A 14,739-nucleotide genomic window follows, 5' to 3' on the forward strand; every position below is an offset into this window, starting at 1 on the left:
GATCTTAATGAGACATAAGATTACATATATGAAAATTCAAATTCAATCTTTGGATCGCTGGACTGCTTTTGTAATTTTTTAATCATTTCATCTTTCGATCAAAGAATTTTTGTCTTCGAATATTAATTTTTTAATTGGATTTTCGGATCTTTCGTTCGACTCTGTTCGACTTCGATCGGTGGATCTTTGAAGTTTGGGATCTTTGATTGAAGTTAAAAGCGAGCTTCTTGAACATGCTCGCAAAATTTCTCGCTAGGTTATCAATAAAATCATTCTGGTTTAATTAAGTTTTTTCAAAGTATTTTTCAGTACCCGAAAATAAGAGCATTACCTTGAAATATAATTGTTGAAAATGGAACCCAAAATAAAAGAGTAGTGTTGTAGTTTACACGGTTTTTAGGCGTGATGTAATCGAATTAAAAACACGATGATATATGAAGATAATATAAACGCGTACTTGTCTAAACGCGAAGTGATATAATCGAGATACTGAATGTACTGACTTTTATCTGACAAACTTCTACTTAACAGCGCATATAGCACTCGATCTTTGGTGTTTTAATTATGGTTTTATTTGGTATGCAGATTTTGTATATACATATTTGTATCTTTCGTTCCCCTATTTATTATTTTAGAGCTTCTTAGGATCTGTTTGTTAGTGATTGAATACTAATCGTGCATCGTGACAGTAAATATTGGTACCAGACTTTAAAAAGTAGACTGCCCTGAATCGAAATTTCTCCCTTCATAAATTTAAAAAAAGTGGTAGGACTTCGATAATGGGCAATGTATAACATGGTATTGCTAAAGTTGAGTTCGTACCAGATTGAGTTTAAATCTCACCTGTATTGCGTAGCTCAACACTTACATACACACTGTATTTTTGAAATATATGAAACAACTTGCCTCTACCATCACGTCGTTATTGGTAGAAATATGTACTCGGATTGGCTGATGTTATAGTTTTCTGACATTCTTAGTAAAATTATAAATTCGAGCTTGATGCTTCTTTTAGACAGGTAAAATTGTATATCTTGCTGTTACATATTATTTCCATGCGTTCTATGTATTGTTTTTTGCCTTTCTCATATTGTTTCGCAATAATCGCAAGCTTATAAAATTTATTGAAAACATTTTCGGTATATGATACCACAAAGTTTAATAAGATATTTCTTCGTAAGTACCAATATAGCTAGATGAGTAAACTTTTGTTCTACGCATAATAACAGTACATAGAAAAACTGATATAAAATGCTACAACTATGTGAAGAACGACATAAGGCATTTGAACTGACTTTTACAATCTGCTCTGATTTTTGTACACTTTCAATTATTACAACAATGGCTCACACACGCTCTCCGTATTTCAGCTTTTTCAACGTCTGTGAACATTGTTATTATAACGTTCACTCACTGTAACACGAAAACGTTATAATAATTTGAAACACTTGTCCGAAACATTTATTAATATCCGAATTTGGTGCATTAAGTTGCCAAAAATGATAACCCTATTTGGATTTGTGTCGGTTGTTTTATCCTGCATTGCCTTTTGTCGCGTGTTGTTTTACTATGAGTACTTCTAATATTTTGTCCCTTTTTTAACATATTTCAATTATTTCAAAAATTCTAAATTCTGTATACTTATTGTGTAACACACTGAACTCATTTTAATTAATTAGTACTGTACAGCTGTTATACGTGTAGTATTGTCCCATATTATATGTATTTCCCCATATACATGGGTCAAATATGCGCAGGCCGGCAATGTACGACCAGTGAAAATTTCAACATCTATGCCGGATTAATCAGTTCAATCGAATTTAAGCAGTAAGAAAGGAAGTACTGAAATGTGAAAAAAGTTATGAAGCTCAATAATAGTTTTAGTTATACAATTTTTATCTGAATGTTTCGATTTATTGTTTTGCCATAACACTTGCAATCATTTTTGCATCGCCTTCACCCATTTCCCCTACCACACATTAGTCATTCAAAATTCCTTCCAAAAACGTTCTTCACCCCCAGAAGTTCCGTGATCCTCCCAAATAGTCGCCATTTGCGGTAATTCTGTAGCTCACATATCAAGCAGTCTGTTTCATTCCAATCGTTTGAGCAAAATCCTTTTTGCTTGTATATTTTTCTTTCTTCCAACCAATGTCGTCTTCAAAACCGAAAAACCAAAAACGCCCGAAATTCGACGCGACAATAAAGTGTCCGGAACAAACGAGCATGGCATCGCGCACCGACGCGGATTTGCGACTCATCCGACAATCGTGTCCATTCCCGAGCTGCGAGCCGGGCTCGATTCGCCCCCGGGCAGCAGTGGCAGTGGTACTGCCAGCGGCAGCAATGGCGGTCCCTCCAACCGGCCACCGTTTCAAGGTGCTAACAAAAAACTAGGATATTAAGAGAACATATTGTTTTGTTATCAACATTTTCGTGTTTGGTTCGCTCGGTTTTTGTTGGTTTTATGTTGTGTGTGTTATTTATATCTCATTTGCAATCTTTTGGTTTCATTTACTTATATCACTATTTGTTTTGTTATTCACTTTCGATGAAATTAATTTTCTGGATTAGCAATTTGATAACGACGTGTTAGTAGTACCCTAGCATTTTGTGTCCACTGTCCAAAAATTTATAGTCGTTTGTAGACGACTGTAACCGCAACCGAATCTAATCCTTCTGGGTGTGTCATTCACCTCCTAAAAATTTCCACAACACTTTTCACGCTTCACTCGGTTGTACTTTGGTTATTGCGTACCCTGCTTTTTCTATCCATTTTGCAGTTTTCTCCCATTTTGGCTCCATTAGGATTTTTTTCTCCACTTCATATTTAAATAGACTCGTAAGTTGATTTGCACGGTTTCTGTGATTTTAGATATAGTTATATATGTTTTGAAAGCATGTCATAGACGAGGATATTAGCATATCATATTTTCACTAAATATATAGCGCCAAAGCGTATTTTTTGCATGCGTACACGAAGTAGTAGCATGGTAGAATGAAGTCTAGTATATGCACGCAACATTTGGGTGCTAATTAGGAGTATGTTCCTTAATGAGTACTACATTTTGTTAGTGATTTCTGTGGATGTGTCTACTGTTTACTACAACTGGATAATTATTAGGAATAAAGATAATAAAAATACTACGATGAGATAAAGGTCAAACTAAGACCAATGTCAATATGGAAATTGGGAGATATATATGCAATTATCACTGAAGTCTAGTATTTAACCTGCGATCAAGCCCACGAATGCTGGTTGTGGGTTTGAAAATAAATTTCAAATAAATTTAGCTTACAATATAGTAATTGTGCTCCAAATAATGGGTTTATTATGAATATTTACCCACCAATAACAAAAAGAAATATTTTTGAATTTTGGATTTTTGCAGAAAATAGATGTTTGCCAATCGATCATTCAAATTAAAGGCTTTAATTTTCTTCAACTTTTCCATTGAAACATTCGAGATCACCCTATTGTTCAGATGGCAGGGATATTACACAATCCCGAAAGTCGCGAGTAAAAATTCACATATAGTCGTGAAAAAGAGATACATTGCACAATAAGTAGTTCCACAGTCTCTCGGTTTTCTGGAATTTCAATTTTTCTCGTTCTGGTTCTCGAAGGCGAAAATATCGGGCTCTGATCGGGACGGGATATGACCATTTCTTGCCAGTATCATTAGCTTTGCGTTGAGATACGAATTGATGATATTTCGTAATCTATCTTCTATTCCCAATGTGCAATAATTCTTCATATTTTCTTTTTAAAGCGAAACGTGAAAACCGCAATTTTTACAACAATCTGAAAAAAATATTATTAAAACATTCTTAAAACATTACATTTACATCCGATTGTTGGAAACTTAAACACCACAAAAAGTGATTTTCCAAACATCCGACTGAAGCTCGTTCATGAATCACCAAACCTCATTTCATATAAACTCCAGCAGCCGCAAATTTATTGAGCCGAATACTTGTGAAATTATTCGGTTACCAGGTATTTGAAAGCAACAGACAGGCGACTTTACATCATGACCTGTATTCTGAGATGACAATTATTAAGAGCAATGAGCTGGTTAGTTTTTAATTGTTGATTCAGTTGAATATCATTAGATTTGAATTAACCTAATCCTAAATACAGTCATGACTCTCCCGTTATGTTCCAAATATTATACACACATTATAGAACCAAGTCAAAAGTATCGAACAATATAAGCTTTACAATTCCTTATGGAACATGAATTTGAACAGATTCCAGTGTTTTTTCTAGATTGCTGTCGGAGTGAACGCGAGGACCTGGACTACCCAGAGCTGATTTTGAAAGTAAGATACCAACTTACAGCAAATCAAATCGTGGATGTCATCATTTAGGCTTAACGAAAGGAGAGACAACGAAAAGCTAGTGTTATCAAGCTCCAACTTCTATGTACAATGAGTTCTGAATGAGTAATGATAATTCAATGCGTGGAAGAATCGTGGAAATCAATTTCATACAAATCGAGCCAATGTTGTAAATACTCAGTATTCTTTCTTATTTCGTCCAGAACAGAAACTAAACATTATTTTGCTTTGGAAACCATTATAATAATCGATTCTACACTTTGCAAAAACAATATATCGTTGCCCTGCCGACTTCGGGCGAAGTTTTCGAAATATGCCATACGATCAGCTATTCGAGAAGTGAAACAGCTACTAAAAGCGTTCAAGCTTGCAGAAGTTAACACGCAGGAAGTTAACAATTTCACCATATCAAATCAATCATATCGTGCTTAAATGTTTTTCTCCGCATACTCCTGACATCGAGAATAAAAAAAATACAAATATACGGAGCACGGAGCAGTGGATTGCGGCACAGCTGATGATCGGGGGAACTTCTTCCCGGATGTTCCCAACGGTGTTCGTGTAGTGAGAATGCGTCCAATCAAATCAATCCCTTCATACATAACCATACTCGCCTGAAAATGGGGTGTTTGATCAGACAACGCTAGTCATACACTCAGTGTAGATTAATTGGAGCCAATTTTCCCATGAGACTCTACGTCACGGAAAACCATGCACAGAAGCAGATAAAGGAGGTCCGCTCTACGACAATCAGAAACAGCACACAGACACAATCTTATACTAACCCACTGACGATTGCAAAAGCAATATCTGCGGTCCGGATTCACTCGGCGGCGATCGCACCTATTGTTTCCAATCCAACAACAAAGAAGTGAACGCCAAAGTAGACGGATACATAATAGCGACTCAAAAGAACAAACAGTAAACAATAACATCCGACCGTGAACAGCAAGAAAGCAATGCCTATGACGACATGGACGAGTGCGACTACGCAATAGAAGGCACACCGAATGACCCTTAAGATGCCACGGATAATGCATCTAATGCTTTGCCGTCAAGAAAAAGAATCAACTCACAGCAACAAACTGAGTCAACATCAGTCTATCTTCTGACCTCGCACAAAGCAGAAGCAAAAAAAATCGCTACGCTATAGCAGGCTATAGGCACGAATGAATCAAGCCAGCTTTTGTTCTATATCAGTGCACAAACAAATTGTATCGTTGCCCCCGGCTGCGGAGTGAAACGAGTTTGCCAAATGGGACCATTCATAAATTACGTAACGCAAAAATTGCCCAAAATTGACTCCCCCCTCCCCCCATGTAACAAATTGTCACAAATTTCTTCATCCCCCCCTCCCCTGTTACGTAACAAATTCCTAGAAAAAATTGTTTTTCTTCGGTGAAAACATGTTACGTAACGATCTAGCTAACTCCCCCTCCCCCCTATGTCACAACATGTCACAACTTGTTGAACCCCCTCCCCCCCCCTAAAAGCGTTACGTAATTTATGAATGGTCCCAATGAAACAAAAGTGCCCGTGCTACCGGATATCACGATATCGATCGACTTTAATAAAACTCGTGTTAGACCCACAGTTCAGGAAGTGGAACAATTAGTTAAAGTTAAAATAGAGCTTAATCTCGCTGGAGTTACGTACATTTAGCTACACCACGTTAAAAACTGGGGTGACATTATGCATCTCGAAACGAAAGATTTATTGTATGCAACCTTGTATGAAAATGTCTATTCGAAATGGTTCCATAATGTCGCCCCTGTGTTTTTAACACGTTTACAAGTTTAGCAAAGGCGGAAAACTTCATTGCAAAGAACAACATGCAACACGAGGTCGAATTTAATAACACCAGAATCAAGATACCCGTGCATATGGAAAACGACATGGTGAACGTGCGTATCCATGATTTGACCCCGCGCACTAGGGAAGATTACATCATACGAATCATGTCGCAATATGGAGAAGTAGAATCTATTACGAATGACACCTGGAGAATTTTTTCACCGGCATTCCCAACGGCGTTCGTATTGTGAGGGTGCGAGTAACCTAACCAATACCTTCTTACATGACTATCGAATGCAAATCACCGAAGGAAGGCGTGACTTATAAGCAAACAGCGCTAATCAGATATCACGGGCAGCTAGTCAAAACTCATCTACTATAGCCAACTCTAACAAGCAGTCACCGACACTTATAGATAAACCAAAAACAACGATCCAATTAACCAAAAACGCAGGTACAACGACCACGACAACCGCTCCCAAACCAACAACCAGCATCGCCAATAAAAAAGCAAATACCGATGAAGAAGGATTTACAAGAGCGACCCGTAAGAACAAGAAACAAATAAGAACCTCTGATCGTGAACAGTAAGAAAGCAGTACCGATGATGACATGGACGGGAGCGTTAACACAAGAAAAGGCAGACTGAATGACCCCCAAGCGGCTTCACCGCCAAAGAAAAGGATCTTAACACGCAGCAGCAAACAGCGTCAACAAGATCTGGCAGACCGACATTCTTAGCATTTTTTTATTTTTACTTATTGTAAAAAAATTAAAAGACCCACGGCTCAGTTGTGCTAAAGCATTGAGCCGTTTCAAATAAATCTTTAGATTAAAAAAAAGCTGAGTCAACAAGATGCGAATAGGAAATAATTCTATACGTTTTTGCCTTTCTCATGTAGAAAGGTTATGCAATCGGTCTTATACCATTCGACTCAGTTCGTCGAGATCGGAAAATGTCTGCATGTCTGTCAAACAATCTCACCGATTGCTCTCAGAGATCGTTGGGGACCGATGTGCACAAACTTACTCTCTAATGAAAGGTACAACCTTCCCATCGGTTGCCATTGGTTTTTTTTTGATCCAACTTCCGGTTCCGGAGTTACGGGTTGAAGAGTACGATCACTCAGTAAATTCCCATATAACTGGTACCACCATGACGCCTAAATGATGCAATACATATTAAAATGGGTGCAACATTACTTGGATTTGTGTGTTTACATCATTATTGACCCATCCAAGTAGCTTTAACCACATTGGTCACCTTTGGCAGGTCTTAATGCCCCCGGGGAACTTGACAAGTCCCTAAGTTAATGTCATACCTATTTCTCAGTGAATTCTTTACCGATTTTCACAAACTTGGTCTCAAATTAAAGATGGTACGACGTTCCCAAAAAAATTTTTTTTGGCAAATATACTTTTTGGGGCTTTCCTGGTTTCGTACCTTTTTCCTATAGAAAGGTTATGCAATTGGTCGAAATTTTGACCTTTTAATCGCGGCCGGCAGGGCCGAGTCTTATACCATTCGATTCAGTTCGTCGAGATAGCAAAATGTCTGCGTGTGTGTATATATGTGTGTGTCAAATAATGTCACTCAATTTTCTCAGAGCTGAATCGATTTGCACAAACCTTATTTCAAATAAACGATATAACGCTCCCATAGGCTGCTATTGAAGCTTTAGTTTCTCCGACTTCCGGTTCCGGGGCTACGGGTTGAAGAATATTGTCACACATCAAATACCCTTATAAATTGGTAAGGCAATGGTGTCCAAATGATGTAATACATATTCAAATAGGTTCAACATTACTTCGATTTGCGAGTCAAGATCATTAATGATCAATCAAAGTAGCTTTGACCGCATTGGCCACCTATGGCCACAATCATCATCATTGTCGTGGTCGAACAATCCGGTTGCTCCGAATGTATAATAGTTTATATTCAGTCCCATTCTTGCATTCCCGCTGTTAAAGGTGACGTCTGGTGTAGTGGGCAAAAAAATTGACTTCTTTTTTATCGACTTAATTGTTAGTACTTAGCCTCTAGAATAGTCTCCCGCAATCTCAGTGGCCACGCTGAACTTCTTTCGTTTTAAACGGTCATGCATTCCTGAAGTGTGCTTGCTGTAACACACTCAGATTTCAATTTATCGACAAAAATTTTCGAAAATCTGACATAGATAAAAATACAGTGTAAACAATACACTCCAAACTACTTCTGCCCAAATTTACAAAAGAAAATACCCAATAAGTTATTTTCTACAGCGTTTTTTCCGTGATGCAATTTGATATGGGACAACCTTTAATAACGTTTTTCTCGAAACCACGTTTTTCGAATTGGCGAACACGATGACTCAAAAACTACGAATTGATTTTTTATGAGAATGCACAATATGTGTAGCCTGGCGATGAACCACAGAAAACTGAATAAAATATTTGTTCTCGCTATCATTTCCAAGAATAATGAGCGAATTTTTCAGTAAAATATGAGAGACAATTTAATCAAGAGATATCGTATTTGTCTCGGCGCTGCTCGACGTGGAAATGGTTAGACGTCTACTCTTGGAACGTTCGTATGTATGGCTCTGTGCGACTGCAAATATTGTTCTTTTTCATGCACAATGAATGTATTAATAAATCTTAACATTACACAAAAGATCCCTTGTTGTCGTGCCTTCAAAATAGAAGAACAAAATAACTTTCGGTTTGAGCATTTTACACCAGACGCCCCTTAGGGGGGGGGGGGGTTTAGAATGTACAAATACCTCATCAGCTGATCTGGACTCAAATCCAATGATATCGATGTCATTTGGGAAGCCATGACATATGGGAGATTCCGTGAAAACTTTTTTTTATTTTCTTATATTTGCACATCATATCTGCCACAGTTCGATTAGTTTCTCTGAATCGTACGCTGTCTTCCAAATCTACAAAAAGATGTTGGGTCCGCTGGTAGGATTTACGTATTTTATGTAAAATTTGATGCAGGGTAAATATGTCGCCCGTCGTTGAGCTTCTTCTCGAAACCCATTTTGGTATTCGCCGACAAAAGGATCAACCAATGAGAGAACTCTGCTAAACAGAACTTGAGATAATATGTTATTGGCGGAATTGAGGGTCGTCATGCCTCGGAAGTCTCTTCGTTGAAAAGTTAGTGTTGGCTCCCTCTATGCGGTCATAGGTGGAATTGAACTGTTCTAACCAAAACATAACTTGTATTATGTACTACAATTCTTCTGAACATACTGTTCAGCTAAATCTAACCATTATTTCACATAATTGTATAACTTCGTTAAAAGCTTAATAACTTCTTTCAACAAAGCCGGTCTTCGACAAAGTTGTAGACAATTAAATTATAATTCTTAATTTTACTTACAGTGATAACACGATGCATACAATGCCATCTAGCGGCGAAAATGTGAGCTAGCGGGTTTTCTCCGTTTAAATTGTTGGAAAACCCCATACAAACTTCAGACACGCTAGTCCGGTAGCTAGACTTGTCCGATTTGCTTCAAATTTGGTGCAAGTACTCCTGGGGGGACTATGAATCCACTCAGGGGTGGGCCGATAGGAGTAATTTTGTTCTTGTCATTCTAATGCACTATGCTGTTACAAGTAGCTATTTCAAAATATCGAAGGAAAATTAAAGATAAGTATTCACACCAATGACGATATAAATTTGTTTCATTTTCTTATAAAAGACAAAAATATAGTGGAAAGTCCACGTGGACATTTCCCATACCCCTTTCCCCTCCTCTTGAATAAACGTGGACTTTCTCGTGACCCCTACTACCCTCTAAATCGTCCACGTGGTATATGGATAGCTCTTATCCTAGTATTAATATGGGGTCATTGTACCACTGGTTGTCAGTGCCTATAGTTGACAATTTAAGGTTTATCTATTTATTTTAAACTGATGGTTTGTCGTGATTTTCAAGGTATATAGTTGAAGAGTCATGCAAATCAGCTAAAGTATTTCAAATAAAACATGTTTTGACGTTTTTTGTTGGGAAAAATGTAAAAAAACAGTAATTGTTGATTTTACTCACTTCCATTGCGAAAACCGATTAAATCGGGGCAGCCCGACTTTGACGCAATTCTGACCTTTTGCAAACATTTGCTCTAGATCAGCGGTACTCAACCTTTTTAGTACCACGGACCCCTTAGAAATCACCCTGGGTTGCTGCGGACCCCCACAGATAAACATCGATTTTGTATGCTATCAATATGTTATTTTCAGTTTGCTAGAAAACAAAATATGAAATTTTAATCTGCACGCGGAAAATATATGTTTCTTCGCGGAACCCTAGTGGTCTGCCGACCCCAGGTTGAGAATCACTGCTCTAGATCGTTTATACACAAAAACTGCTAAGAGATAGTTAAAAGCTATCTAATCTAGCTTAATTGAAACTAATTTTCAAAAATAAAATAGGAGAATTTTTAATATAAACTTCGTTCACCACCAATCGTGCTTATTCCTTTAGCTATAATTGGTTAACATTTTTTTTAATAAAACAATTGATAAATGCATTTTTTATAGCAATAAGTAATAAATAAATTTAAATTATTATGAGCTTCCTGCAAAGCTACGATGGGACCCTTAAAAGGATTCTTTTCCGCTGGGTACTCGCCGTAGCTTCTTGTCAAATTTTGTGTTTTGTCGGTCTCGTATTGTTTTTTTTTGTTCTCAGCGTTTCCGCGATTCGTAACATTGTTTTGTTGTGCTGACCTTTTTTTTGTACGCTGAGAACTGATGTGTCCACTACCAGGGGGCTCCGTTTGTGAGCTTTTTGGTGTGGGGGTAAGAGGCGGGCTATTAAAAAAAAAAAAAGAGAGAAAAATGCGACCAATCGAGCAGATTCCCTGGAATATAAACTGACAAGATTCCATGCTACAGCCCAATTAGCCTCACTAGTCATAATTGGGCCAGGTCTACCATATATACATATTATCAATGTTCATATAACAATTAGTAAAAGTTAATGCAAGTACCGTTATACACGAACCGCCAAATCTCATATCTATTTGCAGTTACACATGAAACAGGCGCCTTAAATGGTTTGTTCGAACTCATTCGAAGCATGGTAGGCAAAAATTAACAATTCACCAAACCAAAAAGAGGGCAATTAGACGAAGGATTGCTAGCTCATGCATTATTATTCAATGCACCTAATTGGTTGGTTCGATTACGATAAATATTCGATTTTTGGCGTGTTTCGGTGTGCAGAAGGTAAATTACCTTCTTTGAACACGTTACTCTGCACCCGACTTTCACGTACCTACCATTTACTGATGGCGACGCAATGAGAAACAGTGCAATGAAGACCGCCGGGCATAGTTTATGGCAAAACACGATTCGACCGAGTGGTGGTGACTCTGGTTGTCTGGATCAATTCGCATTATCTGTTTTATTTGGTCTCAACTGATATGTAGCTACATATGTGCCAGTTTTAGATGTCTAGCATTTTTGCTGGTTTGGGAGGAATGCGGAAAGCATTAAAAGATCAGGTATCATTCAACTAACTGGTCGGTATTAAGTCAGAGCGGACTAAGAAGGAACAGCTTAAACAGTGAGATCTTGAATCAAGAATTCCTCTGGGTAAATTTCACTATTGTCAGATTTGGAAAATGTTACCATAAGCAGAAATTAATTTCGTATGATAGCGTAAAAAATGTACCTATTCGAACTTAGTCCGGTCTGACTTAACAGCGACCAACTAAACGCTACTCTGTGTTGGAACACCTGCAGAACTGCAAACCAGAAGAACTATGGAAGAGGTAGCAGTGCTTAAACTGGAATCCGATCGCTGTACTATGAGGCAAAACATGATTGAGCAGATTTATGATCTTGTCTTGTGTACATACTATTTCATCGAGATTTCGTTTTTAGTTGGTTGGGTTTTTCGCGTAGCTCGTTCTGAACTTTAACAGTAAAGTCATCATGGTACACTGCTGGGAGAATCAAAACAGAGCTCAATTGTATTGTATGTAAAATGCTCATGTCAGTGGTATATTATTTTGTCATAATGGAAACAGTTTAATAACATACTCCAAACACAACTTCTGTTAATTTTTCTATTTGTATTCGACCCAAAAGTTTCTCTTGAACCGGCTCTATTTCACTCACAAAATAGCTCAAACTGACGACAAGTGTCCTTCTCCTAACCCAGCTTTCGTGTGTCTACGTTTAGTTTACTCTTATTTTTTGCTTCATCCATCAATAGACAGACACGTTTAAAGTACACCAAACAACACTGGGAGACCACCGCATAACTGACCAGCTTTTGAAATGATCAAGTGGAAACCAGTTTTCTTTTCATTGAAAGTGACCAAATATCGCAGATAAAAAGAGGGTTTCTTCTACTGGCCGACTAATCTCTGCCGATGGGAGAATATTATGTCAAGTGGTTGTAACAATTTGCCAAAAAAGCGAGAGAATGCGGCCTGGGAGAAACAATTTTGGGAAATGCATAACCATTGCTGCTGCACTTCAAATAATGAGTTAGTTAATGCGGTACCGTGAGATTATATGGAAAGGTTTAAGCAATGTTCGTTGTATACAGTACACGGTGCTAGGTATTTTAAGATATTTTTTTCAGATTCACGAACCATGTTGAATTAAATTTAATTCATAATTCTCACATAGTTGTGTAAATTGTGCCAAGTGTTATTCAATGGTAGGCAACGCTCAAATGCAGCTTTCGTTAATTTGTGGATGGCTCAGAGAGGTGCTTTTAAACATATATTTTCACCCAAAAATTTCGCATGGATTGTCAGAAAAAAAAATCTCGGATTCCTTTCTTCAAATGTTTGGTTTATTTCAGTGATGTACATTATATATTCGCTTTCAAACGTCAACAACCTGAAGGCTAAAAGGGAAAATATTCCTTACTAGTACAACTATTGTCATGACTACCTTTCCTGACCCTACATAAATGTATAAATCTTCGACCGTTATGTAATTATCAAGATGTCCAAAAACAACATAACAGCGTCAGCCTCCTACTTTCGAAAAGTACATTTGTGAAAATAATTATTATTCGTCAGTGTACTGTTGCTGGCTACCGACCATCACTCTATATATAATCTATAAGAAAACCTGCGATTGTTTATTATTTTGGGCGACACCGCCGTTTAGATATGTTACTCCTTTTAATTAGTACGACTGTCCCCGCTTTCATTAAAAATACTTATCTATGTGTCAATTCAACGATGATATAGACGCTCTGTCATACACAATTACGCCTTTTACGAAGAATACAATTAAACGCCCACGCTTCGCGCTATAACGCGAAGTTGTTATTAATAGCTCATTTGACGAGCTTTTGCCTCGTTAAAATTAGCAGACAAGTGACCCGAGTTGATAATGTATAACTAACTTGAAACGAAGTTTTATTTCACTAGTTTTCGACACACTTGTTTGGGTTTTGAAATTGTAGGTTGTAACTTTCAATTAAGAAAAATTTGAATGTTTTTTCCCATTCGCAGCCATCCAGCGAGAGAGGAAAGTTTCCAAATGATCGCATGCGTTGTTAGAAGCGTGTCACTTTCGTCAATTTTAGTGTAGTTAGAAAGCCTGCTTTTATATCCAACCCACTGAATGTATTCCCCTCCCTGTTTGATATCCATTGTACTGCTCGTCCAGTAACATATGAAAAGACCGAAAATACCGTCCCGTACCCTACATCCATTTGCTTTGGCTTACGACCCCCTCGGTGTGCTTCTCGTTTCTTGCTTAAATCGTTTTTCATGTCTTGCATTCTGCTGGTTGGCATTAATTTCTCAATTCCATCATCTTGGAGAGCGTAGAGCATAGGCCACGAAGCATCAAAAAATAAAGTTAATCCAATATCGTTTCTTCTTCAACACAGTCACTCGTTCGCCATCTGCAAGCACCCTGCGGAAGCATGTCTCAGCCCGGGATATACCGGATCAGCAGCCGCAATATTCACAGCATTCTCCTCAACAACAGCAACCCTATCAGAACCAGGACGAAGGTAATCTAGCTAAAAAATCAGTTCCATTCAGTTAATCACTATTTACTTCCTCGATTTTAGGGTTTGTCGTGCATAGAAGTAAAGGAGTACCGACATTGTCGTCAATGCAGGAACCACTAGTGCCGGCCCGGATACGGCAAGCAAAGGAAAAAACCAACAACGACTCGAAAGCCGAGGAACGGGGTAAGTTTAAAACACCAAACACAGTTCTGGTTGTTAATTTTTCCTAGTTTTTTTCCACTTTTGCTGATCTTGGCGTTTTAGACTGATTTGCTTGCGTTTCATGCATATAACATGTAGATTTAGTTTGCGCAATTGTTCACACAACAGTATGGGCAGTTTTTGAAATTATTCAACAGCTCATTGTGTCAGGTGAAGTTCCAGGTGTCTCCAGAGAAAGGTACGCATGCTAGCCAACTGTAGAGCTATACTGTATATACTAGTTGTCAATCACGGATCATTGAAATCATGCATATGTATATTTGCAAATCCATTTTAGTATTTTTTATCGTCAAGCACCATGTGAGTCTCTCGTTATTGTTGCACTTGAAGATTTTAATGATTTATCCCAGGAAATCGTTTAAAAAAATAAATAATTGGTTGAAAT

The 14,739-nt window shown here is 37.8% G+C and overlaps 1 protein-coding gene across 2 annotated transcripts in view; it reads left to right on the forward strand.

Moving 5' to 3' along the window:
* Positions 1-14,377, forward strand: part of LOC131695287 (patronin-like) — a 30,370-nt gene extending 15,993 nt beyond the window's left edge. Inside the window, exons 7-9 of one of the 2 annotated variants that reach the window (XM_058983756.1) lie at positions 2,209-2,379; positions 14,007-14,132; positions 14,193-14,377. In XM_058983756.1, coding sequence (XP_058839739.1) covers positions 2,209-2,379; positions 14,007-14,132; positions 14,193-14,362 — 467 coding nt within the window. In that variant the 3' untranslated portion in view covers positions 14,363-14,377. The remainder of the gene's footprint in view (positions 1-2,208; positions 2,380-14,006; positions 14,133-14,192) is intronic. The other variant, XM_058983757.1, reaches the window with a different exon arrangement.
* Positions 14,378-14,739: the final 362 nt, after the last annotated feature.

Source organism: Topomyia yanbarensis, unplaced genomic scaffold, assembly GCF_030247195.1.
Source record: "Topomyia yanbarensis strain Yona2022 unplaced genomic scaffold, ASM3024719v1 HiC_scaffold_317, whole genome shotgun sequence".
In the NCBI taxonomy this organism is placed as follows: domain Eukaryota; kingdom Metazoa; phylum Arthropoda; class Insecta; order Diptera; family Culicidae; genus Topomyia; species Topomyia yanbarensis.